We start from the raw sequence: 15698 nt of genomic DNA, 5'->3' as shown, positions 1-15698 counted from the left end.
AAGGGATGTGAAGGGTAAACAAAAGGAGGAGGCTGCAATGCTTGGTAAGAAATGTACGCATTATCCTGCCCATGCAATTGTAACCCCTCTGTACAGTATCTTCACAAATAAAAAAAAAAAAAAGAATACTCTACCCTCCTCCCTACAGAATTCTCTAGAAGGTGCTTGTTCAAGGGGAGACACAATCATTTGTGAATCGCTCGGCCAACCACACCACTGCAGTCTCTTCGCTGGTTGCCAAGTTTGGGGTGATTTTTCTACTCGGATGGCTCTAGCATCTAGCTATGTGACCTTTTAGGATCAAACCGAGGATACCACGACCTTGTTCTGATGTTGGCATTGTTTTCATAATGATACGTTGGGAAAAAATGGCCTAAACGATTGGTAGATTCTCTTCACACAAAACATTAGTTTCAGGCCAAGCCTGCCATCCTAGAGATCTGAGGATTGTGGTTCAAAGCCAGCCGGGGCAGGAAAGTCTGTGAGACTCTGATCTCCAAGGAACCACCAGAAAACAGGAAGTGGTGCTGTGGCTCAAGTGGTAGAGCACCAGTCTTGAGCAAACAAAGAAATACTTAATGCTTTGGGAACGCAACCAGGCCCTGAGTTCAAGCTCCAGGGTAGGCACTAAATAAATAAATATATATATATACACACATATATATGTATATATACTTACATATATACTTATATGTATATATACTTTTATATATGTGTGTGTATAAAATATATACTATATGCTATATAATAATATAATATATAATATAAGCACTAAGTATATATAATATATTACACAAAAGATAATATAACATAATAAGTATGTATATATAATATGAAACATATAATATATAATTGTGTGTATATATGTATGCATATATACTATATATATGTATATCTATATTAAGGATATATATTATTAAGGACAGTCACATGTAAAAAGATTTGGAATACATATATATAGTATATATATATATACTATATATTGTATAGTAATAATTACATCGAATTCTAAGGGTTTTGGTTAGTTGACTTCTATTGGCACTTAGGAGATGCTGATAATTATTAGGAATTATTGCTATTTTTGAAAGAAGTGCTCTCATTGCTCAACTATTCAGCTAACTGTGAGGTTTTATTGCATCTCTGGATTTAGTATCTTTTTTTTTTGCCAATCCTGGGTTTGAACTCAGGGCCTGAGCGCTGTCCCTGAGCTTTTTCTGCTCAAGGCTGGTGCTCAACCACTTGAGCCACAGCGCCACTTCCCATTTTCTGGTGGCTCGTTGGAGATGAGAGTCTCATGGAATCTCCTGCCCAAGTTGGCATTGAACCAGGATCCTCAGATCTCAGCCCCCTGAGTAGCTGGGATGACAGATGTGAGCCACGGGTGCTCAGCTAGTACCCTGCTTTATCTAGGGTGGGTGATTAATCAAAAGGCATCTATCAAAGATGATAACAATGAATAAAGTCACTCTGTGGTATTGCTATTGTACGGCTCTTAGGTAAGTAGCATCGGATGTGACAGGTTCAATCCAACAAATAACACAATACTAATTTCAGAGGGTTTTTTTTCCCTTCTCCCCATCAAAGCTTTCAGGAAAAAAAGAAAACAAACCAACAACTAAATCTGAAGAGAGCAGAAAACAAACAAACATTTTCCCAAGGTCCTTCAGCTAAAAGAGAACAAAACCGAGTTATACTAATACAGGGCAGCACAGGTGCAAATGGAAAACAGTCTATTTCTATGAATACATGCACAGGCCAGGAGGACATATTTGTTTTTCACTCTGCTGCAATAATTAGCGCTCCCTTTCAAACGTGCTTCTCCACTTAGCAAGTGCACTCACTCTTGGAATCTATCCGGAAGTTCCGATCAGAGCTACGTGTGAGGTTAGAAATGAGAGAGGAAGGTCTGAAAATAGCTATTAAAGTTAAATATGCTGTCACTGCCTGAGCGATCATACAGGGCCATAGGAGAGAATCATAGAATGCATTTTTAAATTATGATGACAAAGGTGATGGGCAGAGAGGTGACAGTGACATCAGTCGGGTCGTGAGCGCATGTCTCTGTGGACCCTGTCCCCCCTTCCCTCGCTCTCTCCCCCAGTGTTTCCCTCCCGTCCCCACCCACCAGTGGTGGAGTTCATTCTCCACCTGGTGTCCAGTGAAGACCACGGCTGCCTTGGTTTCCCCGTCTGTTCCCCCATTTCTGTGTCCCCCCTCACCCTCCCAGAGACAGAGAAACCCACCCAGGAGACAAAAAGAAAACAAAGACAATGTAGAAGAAAAGAACCTCTTCTTCCAATTTCCTTGAGTTATTTTATATGATCAGAGGTCTTGCTAAAAGTATAATGGATTGTTTTTGTACCAGTCCTGGGATTTGAAGTCAGGGCCTGGGCGCTGTCCCTGAGCTTCTTTTGCTCAAGACTAGTGCTCTACCACTTGAGCCACAGTGTCACTTCTGGCTTTTTCTGTGTCTGTGGTACTGAGGAATCGAACCCAGGGCTTCATGCATGCTAGGCGAGCACTCTACCACTGAGCCACCTGCCCAGCCTTTTCCCTTTCTTTCTTTCTTTCTTTCTTTCTTTCTTTCTTTCTTTCTTTCTTTCTTTCTTTCTTTCTTTCTTTCTTTCTTTCTTTCACTGAGGAAATCATAAAGATTTCCAGGCAGCCTTCAACAAGCCCACGAAATGCGGGACATGAAATTTCAATAGAGGGAAAAAAAAATCTCTTTTAAGCTCTTCAATTCAGTTTTATTCTCTTCTTTTCCTCCCCTTACCAATTCTTTTCTCCATCTTTTCTTCCCTCTCATTCCAGTCAAAGAAACGATCCAGGAACTAATGTTTTGCTCAAAGAACTTTTGGAAGTGCGGGGTGAACGTTAAATGTAATGTATCAAAATGTCGACCTTTAATAATAATAATAATTTTTTTTAAAGCAGCTTTGAGGGAAATGAAAAGCAAAGAAATCAGAGATCAGGTTTCCAGTGTGACCAAAATGTCAGCCTCCAAAATCCACAGCAAGCTCTCCTGCGGGAAATTATTCACAGCTAAAAACCTTACTGTCAGCTTAGCATTACAACGCCATCAGAAGCTCAGAGCTGTTTTTCCAATAGGTTTTCAGTCAAATGACACACTCAGCGGTGACTTGGAACAAGAACCAAAAAAAATATGTCAATATGAATATCTTTGCTGTGTTTCTTGTACCAAAAACGATCCGATGTGACAGGAGAAAAAAAAATCTTTTTTTCCCTGAGCAAACTGTCAAAGCAGGATCTTTTGGGGGTGATTGTGAACCGAATAATTCAACATCCTTCAAGGATTTTTATGTAGTGGAGAATACAAGAAGCCAGGTACTGGTGGCTCACGCCTGTCATCCAGCTACTTAGGAAGCTGAGATCTGAGGATTGCGGTTCAAAGCCAGCCTGGGCAGGAAAGTCTGTGAGACTCTGATCTCCCATGAACCACCAGAAAACAGGAAGTGGTGCTGTGGCTCAAGTGGTAAAGCGCCAGCCTTGAGCTGAAGAGCTGAGGGACAGCGCCCAGGCCCTGAGTTCAAGCCCCACAATGGATACAAATAAATAAATACATAAAAAAATGTAAGAACCCTAGGAAAGCTGGCAACTGAATTTTACCTAATTATTATACACACACAATATCTGAAATGCAGGGAGTTTCCCAGGACATTTGCTGATGGATGCTCACCGATTCAAGAGTCAAAATATCTAGAACATTCTGCTTTTAGTAGCTTTACTACTGTGATTTTAGCAAAGTTCCTCAAGCTTTTGCCTAGCCCTTATGTACATTTGTATAAAATCATAAAGCTAACTGGGGTAATTGATTGGATGGTTGGTTGATTGTATTCTGAATGGATCAACATAAGCATAATAGTAAGCAGTGTAGTCACTTGGTTAATTGGATCGGGAAGTTATTTCTTCAGCTAGAAACCAGAAATAAGGAATAAGATATCTCAGGTCCAAGGAGATATGGAAACTGAACAGAGAGCCGAGCGCTGGTGGCTCACGCCTGTCATCCTAGCTACTTAAGAGGCTCAGATCTGAGGATCGTGGTTCAAAGCCAGCCTGGGCAGGAAAGTCTCCAAGGAACCACCAGAAAAAAGTATAAGTGGTGGTTCAAGTGGTAAAGTGCTAGGATACAGCAAAAAAAAAAAAAAAAAAAAGCCCAAGGACAGTGCCCAGTGGCCAGGACCTGAGGTCAAGTCCTAAGACTGGCACAACAATAAAAAAGAAAGGAAAAAGAACTGAACAGAGATGTTTTCTAATGGACAAGTCTATGGACTTGAATGTAGAAATGGAGCGTGAATCACGGTCGTCACAGAGCGAATGAATTAAAATAACAACTCAGAATTAAATAGAATCAGTTAGAATGTAATTAGAACGAGAGGAAACCTTTCCGTGATTGATTTGTCTTGCTTATTAGGATTAATGCAATTCAACATGGCAAATTGTAAGTTGGAAATGTTAATTGTTTGGATTTAAATTTTCAACAGTGCACGTATAGCTAGCTCCCTAGATGACAGATTGATAGATGAATAGGTAAATGGATGGATGATAAGCTGATATAGAAGATAGATCAATGGATGATGGATGGATGGATGGATAGATAGATATAAATGGATCGACACACGTAGATCATATTCAATTCGCTTCCACAAGTGTACACAATTATTACTTGTTAATTAAAAAGTCAACAACACGAATCTTCCTGTTGCTAATTTCATTGACCTCTTGACTTTAAGTTGATCTTATTTTCAGTGTATTCTATTTAATAACTTCCCTTTAGACTCTGAAAATCTTGTTTTCTTTTTTAAATGAAGTCTACTCTACCATCAGGGCCTTTGTATTTCTTGCCACCAGTTTTCTGTTTTCTGCCTTATTTTCTTGAAACTTTGTACTGGCTTTGGTGTCTTTCTGTATTTCCTCTACATTTTCTACCATGTTTTGAAAACCTCTGCTACTTCTTCAATTACTGCCTTCACAAGAAGAAAACAAAACCAAACAGAAGCTTCTTTTCTTTCTTTTAAGGGCTGAGTTTCCTCGCAAGCTGGAAGATCTGTATAAAACGTTAATATATATAAATTGCATAATATTTTCTGCTGTCATGTTTTGGCATCTCTACTGTGGTCCAATCCAAAGAAAGTTCTCCAACGTCCACTATCCAAATTTCCTCCGACTTCTAGAAACCCCTTGGTGAGCTATGCAATTTTCTAACATTTGCCCCAATCAGGAAGCTCCAAGTGTTCTTGTATCTCTTTCTCTTCTCTTCCTCTCCTCTGGAATGTTCCATCAATTCTGCCTCCTCTACACTGATTCGTATCCATTATAGGTCAATGATATTCTTCAAATGGGTTTTTTTTTTCTTCCTCCCAATACTTGACATCTAATACGCTTGGCTCATTTTCTCCTCTCAGAAAAATCCATCCTGTATCCTGATTCCAGAAAAATCCACAGACACTTTATAAATCTGTCCACACGTTGCCCGAGCTAGGTCACTTTCTGTGGCGCAAATCCATAATTCCTTTGTGACTCACGGAGCCCCGAACCCCACAACCCCCAACCAAAATTGGACTGTTCTTTTCCAACATAGAGAGTTGGTCACTATTCAGTCAGTCATTATTCTCTGAACAGTCAGGAAATTTCCACAAATAGAATTCAATTTCTTTGTGCAGATTTGCTTATTTTTTTTTCTTGGAAAGAATTACCTCTCTCTCTCTCTCTGTGTCTCTCTGTCTCTCTGTCTCTGTCTCTGTCTCTCTCTCTCTGTCTCTCTGTCTCTGTCTCTCTCTCTCTCTGTCTCTCTGTCTCTGTCTCTGTCTCTCTCTCTCTGTCTCTTTTACTGGGAGCTTATGTAGCGCTCACAACTTACTTATCCTGTAATAGATAACATTCTGTGGAGAACATTGAGTAGAGAACATTGCTTTTTATGTTGTTTTTTGGGGGGGGGGAGGGAGGGTGTCATGATGACTTATATTTTTAGGACTTATTTCTTCCTTTTCCCATTCAGGTCATTACCATTTTCCCTGTACATATATTTTGGATCATTCGTTCTCATCAAACATCACATTAGCCATTCTCGTATATGGGAGTTTCTATGTAAATGTCTTCCAATTCCGTATTCTGTTCTTGCTTCTCATATGCTCATCGAGATTGGCTTCAGTATCAATTAATCACTACTGTAAACAGTGATTTGGTACATATATATATATATATAATTTTTTTGGAGCTTTCCAAACTGAAGTCACTGCTTGGGAAATATATCACTTTTCTTCCTGCAAAATGCTAAATTTATATTCGTGGGGCGGAGGGGTGCAAATCCTGGCATGCCATCCTGTTTTTATTTAAATTCCTGGTGCAATTCTCCGTTGCCTACCCAGTATTGCTATTTTTCAATGAAGCCTCTCCTTGCACGGACATTTAATTCCCTGCCTTAATTCCTACTTGCGACTAGCAATGGGTGAGCTGAGCTTCAGAATTCAGGAAAAAAAATAGCAGCCATCACCCTTGAACCATAGACCTTGGGCCTGGCTCTCTAATTCCAGTGGCTTTTCTTTTCCTTCTGGAAGCACCAGCATCTAGCTAGCCCTCTGTAGGAGCTTAATAAGTGAACGCATGAGCAACCCCTGGCCCAGCCTAGCTAAATTAAATTTTATCATGGCTCTTGGCCAAAAAAAAAAAAAGAAGTACAGTAATGAATCTTTACACAGGGTTAAATGCACAGCAGTATTAAAACATCTCCATAACTAAAGATGGAACACACAAGCTATGAAGAGGGTAAGCCAATTAAAACACAAGTCTGTCTATCTATCTATCTATCTATCAATCAATCTATCTATCTATCTATCTATCTATCTATCTATCTATCTATCTACTTATCTATCGGAATATGTGTGTATATATGGAACTATGTATGTATATATGAGAATATACAAAAACATATACTTGTACATATGTGCAAGTATATTTCCATATACATGTTCCCATATATACATACGTGTGTTTATACATATGTCTATGTGTAAAATGCATATATTCCCATATATATGTATACACATACACACATATACTTCCATGTATATGTCTCAGTGTATATATAGATATCACTGTGTGAATACACACACACACATACATATATATATATATATATACATACACACACACACACACACATATATATATATATATATACACATGCACACACACACACACACACACATACACGTATACACACACAGATCACTGAAGAATTCGCCAAGACAGTTCACTTAACAAGCACACGCTGTGTGTTCTCCAAAAGTCAGCTGTTGAATTGACAGGGGTGGAAAGGTTCATTGCTGGGAACGTTCGCATTGCTTGATCGTTCAGTTAGTTGAACTGAGAGTGGAAGTCAAAGAAGGATTACAACACAAACACGCCTGTCTTCGCGGTGACCTTATTTAGTGCCTGACAAGGGACTTTATAAAGTCCCAACTCATCAAGTTTTGACCACGTTCCCCAAATAAGACAAATTGAACTCTCCTTTAACTTTGAAAATAGCTGCTGTTAGCTCAGATCATGAAACTCTCATTACCCAGAGAAATACTGCAACAAAAATGCAAACAGCAGAACATGTAATGATCCTTCAACATCGATTACTATTTTCAATTTAAAATCAATTAACGTTAAAATGAATTAAAGATGAGATTCTGGGAGCCAGGCGCCCAGTGGCTCACGCCTGTCATCCAGAAACTCATTAGACTGAGATCTGAGGATCATGGTTTAAAGCCAGCCAGGTAGGAAAGTCCATGAGACTCTGATCTCCAACGAACCACCAAAAAGCCAGAAGTGGCGCTGTGGCTCAAGTGGTAGAGCACCAGCCTTGAGTGAAAGAGCTCGGGGCCAGTGTCCAGGCCCTGAGTTCAAGTCCTGGGACTGGCAGGCCCACGCCACCAGGACAGACTTCAGTGTCTGCTCTTGGCTTCAGATACAAGAGGAAAGCCAAGAGAAGGTTCAGCTCCCAGCCGCTGCTGCCCAAAGGGAAGGTAAACCCTTGGGTTCGTTCAGTGGGAAGGCAAGGAAGACATGCATTTCTTCCTCTTATTCTCATTCTCTTAACGATGTTACCTACACCTGCGAAAAACATAAGGCTCTCCGTGTGTGTGTGTGTGTGTGTGTGTGTGTGTGTGTGTGTGTCCTGGGGTTTGAACTCAGGGCCTGGGCGCTGTCCTTGAGCTCTTTCACTCAAGGCCGGCGCTGTACCACGAGAACCACTTCTGGCTTTGTTTTGGTGGTTTATTGGAGATAAGGGTTTTGCAGGCTTTCTCGCTCAAGCTGGTTATGAACCGTGATCCTCAGACCTCAGCCTCCTGAGTAGCTGGGATGACAGGTGTGAGCCACCGGTGTCCAGCTTAGAGTCTTTTTCCTGTTGTTTTAAGTTTTTGAGAGAGAGAACGGCGGCGATTATGCCCCTCCCCCTTCTTGGGGTATTATTTCTTTAAGAGCCACGCCACACTCCATTGACGTAACAAGTGGTATCAGTTAGACCGCGCATTTACTGTGAAGACACAACTATAGCTTAGATTTGCATGAAATTTATATTTACAGCTATATTTATCTAAAATTAATATCCACTGAATTAATATCTATTGAAATTGAGAACAAACAGAAGAGCTGTTGAATTAATTACATATCTATATTTATCTACCTACCTATCCATACACCCATCTACCTATTTATCTATCTACCTATCTATCCATCCACCTATCTACTTATCCATCTACATATTCATCTATCTATCTATCTACCTATCTACCTACCTACTTATCTATCTATCTATCTATCTATCTATCTATCTATCTATCTATCTATCTATCTATCTATCTGTCTGTCTCTCTGTCTGTGTGTGTGTCTATCTATCTATCTATCTGCCTACTTACCTACCTACCTACTCATCCATATTATCTACCTATTCATCTATCTATCTATCTATCTATCTATCTATCTATCTATCTATCTATCTATCTATCTATCTATCTATCTATCTATCTACCCATTCATATTATCTACCTATTCATCTACCTATTCATCTATCTATCTATCTATCTATCTATCTATCTATCTATCTATCTATCTATCTATCTATCTATCTATCTATCTATCTATCTATCTGCCTACCTATCCTTCTATATCCATCCATTCATCCATCCGTTTTCCTCTTCAAGCACATTGTTCCTAGCCTGTGATCTGGTGCTTATCATGAGACTCTTACCTGGCGGTCAGCAGGCCCAGAGCCTCTGAAGGATGAAGAAATGTCCATCTTCTCGCGATGATTTGCATTTCCACCACGGTTCTCTCGTCCCAGCCCGGGGTGCTGCCCAGCACCAAAGGAAGGGAACAGTTTTCAGGATTGCAATGGAAGCGGTAAAACCACAAATATCTCCTCTTTTCCTCAGAGAGCCTGAAAAATAATCACACACACACACACACACACACACACACACACACACACACACACACACACACACACACACCACGACATATTAGAAGCTGTCATCTTCCAAACGAATTCACAACGCCAACCCCTGACTGCAGTTCTTTGAGTTTTGTTTTGATTCACTCTGGAAGGTTAGTTGTTTTCTTGCTTCCTTTCTTTTTAACTCTTGGAAAGTGAAGAAATCTAGCTGATCCATGTGGTTATTTCCTACTAACGACCTTCTTTCCCTAAGTAAGTGAATGAATAAGCACATCTTTCGTTCAGTGAAATCATTCTCACTCTGCCTCCCTTTGCCATTTCTTCTTCTTTTTTGTTCTCAGTTTTCATTTTAGGTGGCAAAATTCTGCCACCTCTTGAGGGAAAATAACCTCTCTCTCTGCATCTGGTCCACCATGAATCCTGCCTTCTGTTGGGCAAATGAACTTAAAGCTGAATGGGTTCCTCAGTAAGAGGACATCTTTTTAGAACAGGAGACGCCTTGCTTTCAGAGCTAGTTTTGGCCTAGTTCACCCCTACTCTTCAGTGTCAGCTCCCCAACATAAAGATCTCAATTCATTCTGCTTGATTTCCCCGCCCCCCCCCCCCGCCCAGCTTCCAGGGTTCACTGGAAGTGTGCAGACCAGTTGGAAATTTCTGGAGTTTCTTAAAGCCTCCAGTGTTTCTCCCCGACATAAGAAAGTTCCAGAATAGAGAGCTCTCAGGCCAGGGCAGGCCAGGGTGCCTGACTTTCTGACAGCTCGGCCTGTTGGCTGACTGAGGGCCATGAGCACTCACAACTTTTGACCTCTGACTTACCCCCCCCCCAAAGACTGTCAGCCTAAATAATCAGCCCAGACTCCCAAGAGGAATAAGAAATGGGAATTAATAATTAATTAATTTGTCAGTCCTGGGGCTTGAACTCAGGGCCTGGGTGCTGTCCCTGAGCTTCTTTTGCTCAAGGCTGGCGCTCTACCACTTGGCCCACAGCGCCACTTCTGGTTTTTCCTGTGCATGTGGTGCTGGGGAATCGAACCCAATGGTTCATGCATGCAAGGCGAGCGCTCTACCCACAGAGCCACCTGCCCAGCCTTATTGTTTAAGTTTTTATAGGATTGATTTCCATTCAAGTAGTTGGACAGCAAGGTTTCAATTCTGCATGGTGGTGTGTGTAAAGACAATGCATCTTGATTCATGACTCTCCTTCCCTTCTTCCTCCCTCATCTTCTCCCCCCTCCCTTCCAGCTGCCTAGATCCATAGTCACATCTGGACCTGGGATATGCTAACTGCATTCTCTCTCCCTTCTGCACTTCATTCGTCCATCTGTTGCCCTTTTCCTTGACCTCACCCCTAACTCTCCACGATGGGCAAATACGTTCTTGACGCACTAGATTTATGTCTGTTCATGGCTTACATGCCAATCTGTAATTCAGCGCTAGCTCAGCCACACAGAAGAATTCTTCTTACGAAATGATTCAATAAAGTTCTCCTTGCCCATCGATAAAAACAAAAAAAACATGGACAATGGTAGAAGATAGGAGATGACCAGAGAGGCTTTTCTAGCTACATCGCTAACACCCGCAGATTCGTCCTCTCTGTGGCTCCTCCCACCCTGTCCCCCAACTTCTTTCTCTTGTAAAAGTTCTTTGTGCTCTTTAGGATAGAGATGGAAGATGAAAACGGTCATCCTGTGGTCTTCTCAGCTAGCTATTTGTGGTTTTAGTGTCAGTTTACTTGAAGTCAGAGTCTTGTTCTATCTATCTATCTATCTATCTTTGTCAGTCCTGGGGCTCAAACTCTGGGCCTGGGCACTGTCCCTGAGCTCTTTCACTCAAGGCTGGTGCTCTACCACTTGAGCCACAGCTCCACTTGCAGTTTTTTGGTGGTTCACTGGAGATCAGAGTCTCACGGACTTTTCTGCCCCGGACTGGCTTTGAACCGGGATCCTCAGATCTCATCCTCCTGAGTAGCTGGGATGACAGGCGTGTGTTTTCCACATTGAAGTGAGTGCTTTCATTTCTTTCAGTATAAATGGTTTTCTATGCTTCATTTTAGTGCAGTTTTCAGAGCTGGACTCTTTTTTTTTGGCACATTAAGAATATTAAACAACATATATGTTTTTAAGCTGGGAGTAATGACTCACACCTGTGATCCCAGCTACAACTAGAGGCTTTGATCAGGAGGATCACAGTTGGAGGCCATCCTGGTCAAAAATGTCAGCAAGACTGCATCTCAATCAATTAAAAAAAGCTGAGCACAGCAATACACACCTGCCATTCCAGCTATGGCAGGAAGAATAAATAAGATGGTGGCCCAGGCCTGACTTGGAAAAAAGTGGAACTCCACCTCAACACAAGCAAATAAAAAAGAAGACAGACAGGAGGCATGGTTCAAAGGGTAGAGCACCCGCCTTGATGTGTGCGGGCCTTACCTCAAAGCTGCAGAACAAAGGATAATATTGTTATTTTCCATAGATTTTCATTTTTGCAGATGTCCTGGGCACATTTTCACATGTCTGAATCTGATGACATTTTATTAACTTGAAAGGAGAACCAAGTAGGTCATCGAGCAAATGATAAAAAAAAATTTTTTTTAAAAATGTTCCAGGACTTTAGTCTGCAAACAAAATGATATTTGGAAACTTGAGGGAATCTGATTTGAAAACAAGTTGTGCCACGTCGAAGGCTGCTCCCCATCTGTTTTTCCTAGTCCAGAATGACACCGCACGGTACCAAATGTGAATAATTAGAGCCAAGTGGGAGAAACAGAAGAAAATGTTGCTTACGGCATGTACACCAGCAATACAAATAGAAACCGGAGCAGCAGACATGGAGCGCTCACTGGAGGTTCATTTCAAAACAGGCACCGGTAGTATTGATCGGCCGTGAGTTTGAGTCCTATTTATTGTGCTCGACTGCTTTGGCTGGGAGATATTTAAAATTCTGAAGCACCATGACTCCTGTTTTATTTTTGATTAATAATCTGCGCACAAGTACTCGTAAACTGACGTGTTGAATTGAGGCCCTTTTGTACAACTACTTAAAAGGTTATAGATGTAAAGATGATATTATTATCATCTGTGTATTAAATATTGTACTTATCTTTAGTATATATATAATCATATATATATATAGAGAGAGAGAGAGAGAGGGAGGGAGGGAGGAGCAGGTAATGAGGGATGGACGTGGAGAGATGGGGAGAAGATAGAAGGGGAGCTTTAGTTCAAGATGCATCCTCCTCATAAACTGACATCTTGAACTGAGACCCCACTGCACAGCTACTTAAGGATCATTTAAAACAAATAACTGAATAAAAATGTACAATGCTCTCTGCGTCCTGGGGACTCAGAGACTCTTCTACCATCTTTAGTCCTGAAATCAATGTTTGGAGCAGACTCTCCATGCAGGGATGTGTTGATTTCGCGCATCCAATCATTTCCTTCATCTCTCATATCACTGGAAATGAAGCCATGGGCGAACCTCCTGGCTGCCTCTTCTCCCCCACTTCCTTCCCACTTATCAGGGAGCCAAGCCTGAACCCAGGGCTGAGCCAGGAAGCCATTGCTTGTGACTGGCTAGATTGAATAGAATAAGTTGTATTTACATAAGGTTATCCCTAAGACAGCAGGCCCCACCCCTCTGCTCTGATTGGCTGAGCTCAGCTCCACAATCTACTTGTGATTGGCTGGTTTGAACAGGGTAAGATGTATTTACCTAAGATTATTTCTCTAATACAACAGGCCCCACCCCTTGCTCTGATTGGCTGAGCTCAGGTTGACAGTCTGCTTGTGATTGGCTAGTGTGACTAGGGTAAGATGTATTTATTTACAGGAGGTGATTTTGAAAGAAGCTTACCACCACACAAATAATCTCAAAACACACCCAGGCCCTCTGCTATTTCTTGAACAGTCTGGAAAAGCAATCCAGTTTTAGACAAAACCTGACTCTCCACAAATCCTTTCTCCTAGGTCTCTTTGAGAGATGAAATTTAAATGGAAATTTCAGAGTGACGTGATTGAATGCCGTGATGAGGTCCCAGGACAGAGACTGAGGGACCAAAGAACAAATCCTGAGGTTATAATTGTACGTAAGTATATATATTGTCTAAGTATATCTGAGTACATATATGTATATATCATATATTATATTGTATCATATAATTATATGTATATATCATATATTATATTGTATCATCTAATTATTTATAATCTAATATTTTATCTTATGTAATATTTTATTCATTTATATATATTTATATAATAAATAATATTTATAATATATAATATACATTTTGAAATTACATACTATATAATCAGGTATTATATATCAGAATAATAAATTATATTAATATGTAACATTTAATATTTTAATGTTTATTACTTAATAATGTTTATTATATAATAATATTGATAGACATTTCAATAAATTATAGAGATTGCAAAGCATAATCCATAATGAATTCGATTACGTATTATAGCATATACTGTATGTGCACATAACTATATGCTCACGTCTGTGTGCTAATCTGTGTCATAATAGCATTAGCCTGAGGTGAACAAGGGCAATCAGAGGTGACTTATTGATTCCAAGTAACCAGCACCAATAATCACTAATTACCTTAAAGCTTGGCTTAGGGTCTTGGGATCACTGAGAGAATAGCTGATACAAACTGATTCCCAACCTTTATCCTTCGCTTGAGTCAAGTCAAAGGGAATGAATACACAGGGGCCAACGAATCCTTGAAATCCTACACCAGGGCTTCCTTCGTACCTAGCGACGAACTGATCACACGGCAAAGGTGGTCGTGTGTGACTGGGAAGGGAGAGGCTTAAAGTGTGATGAGTGTGTGTGTGTGTGTGTGTGTGTGCAAAAAGACACTCCAAGACCTGGGTCACTCACAGTAGGGGCGATTGCTTCTGTGAAAGTCTGGCGATGTGTTTTAAACACTCCTGGGGTGGGTCTTCCAACTCCACGCTGCTCTCTTCCAAATCAGGCTTCATACACCGCCATCCCGTTTCTGGAAAATCAATCTGAAATAATAAAAAGAAAAGATTTGCCAAATACTAAAGGTGGCCCCAAAGGCACCGTGCATTCCATCAGCTCTCTGGCACGTCTTATGATTATCTTTAAGTAGTTGTCCAGGGAGGTTTCCATCCCATGGGGCAGTTTGTGAGTGCAATGCATCTTGGTCCGTGTGGCTCCTTCCCTCCTTCTCCCCCAGCCCTCCCCTCCCCTCTCCTCCCTGGCCATCTCCTCATTCTATGTTTCACATCTAGTCATTCAGTATCTGGACTGTCCTCATCTACCTTTCCTCTCTCTGATTTGGACTTATAGAAACTCTGTTAATTTAGGATAATAGAAACTGCAGTATAATTCTTCCTTATACTTGATGTTATTTGTCATTTAAGCATAATTTATATATATATAATATATATATATTATTATAAGAATTGTTAAAGTTGGGCACTGGTGTCTCACGCCTGTCATCCCAGCTACTCAGGAGGCTGAGATCTGAGGACTGTGGTTCAAAGCCAGCCTGGGCAGGAAAGTCCATGAGACTCTGATCTCCAAGGAACCACCAGAAAACCTGAAGTGGCTCTATGGCTCAAGAGGTAGAGCGCCAGCCTTGAGCAAAATGGCTCAGGGATGGCGCCCAGGCCCTGAGTTCAAGTCCCAGAACTGACAAAAAACAATTAACAAACAATTAAAAAAAGAAAAAGGAATTGTTAGACCTTGGACTTGATATTTAAATATACATGAAATTTGGCCCAATTTTTATACATGTAGTGTCTATTAGTGTCTTTAATGTTGTCTTAGAGATAACAACATGAATTTTTCTGAAATTATATTTCTGTTTAAATGATGGCGATGATATCCTTGGTACACTTTGGAGTTAAAAACGTCCCTTCTTTTATGAAACAAAGACATTTGAGGACAAGAAGCCCTCTGTGTTCATGCAATCATCTGAGGAAATTCATGTTCTGGAATCTGTCAGTCTGGGGAGTTTTTCAAGACATCTTGCCTGTGAATTACATTCTGTCATTAAGTAGGATAGTTGTGCTGTGCTTTGAGGTTCAGATTTCTAGACAAGGGCAGTGCCCAGGCCTCTGCTTTTCCAGATTCAGGTACCTTCAGTTCAGGCTCATTCCACTGAGAATCCCATCCCAGGAACAAAGAGCAGTGATCAGAACTGAACGTCCACGTTGTCGCTGAGCTAGATAGGCAGAGCTTCATTCACTTA

General features: G+C 40.8%; 1 protein-coding gene across 1 annotated transcript in view; it reads right to left on the bottom strand.

Moving 5' to 3' along the window:
• The window catches only part of Pik3c2g (phosphatidylinositol-4-phosphate 3-kinase, catalytic subunit type 2 gamma), a 153051-nt gene that overhangs the window by 78103 nt on the left and 59250 nt on the right, over positions 1-15698 (bottom strand). The window contains exons 12-14 of the mRNA XM_013025051.1: positions 15587-15671; positions 14357-14487; positions 9257-9445 (exon numbers count right to left, since the gene is read on the bottom strand). Of these exons, the coding sequence (XP_012880505.1) occupies positions 9257-9445; positions 14357-14487; positions 15587-15671 (405 nt within the window). The remainder of the gene's footprint in view (positions 1-9256; positions 9446-14356; positions 14488-15586; positions 15672-15698) is intronic.

This window comes from Dipodomys ordii, unplaced genomic scaffold (genome assembly GCF_000151885.1).
Source record: "Dipodomys ordii isolate 6190 unplaced genomic scaffold, Dord_2.0 Scaffold81, whole genome shotgun sequence".
Lineage (NCBI taxonomy): Eukaryota > Metazoa > Chordata > Mammalia > Rodentia > Heteromyidae > Dipodomys > Dipodomys ordii.
This window is presented reverse-complemented; position numbering and strand designations above follow the sequence as displayed.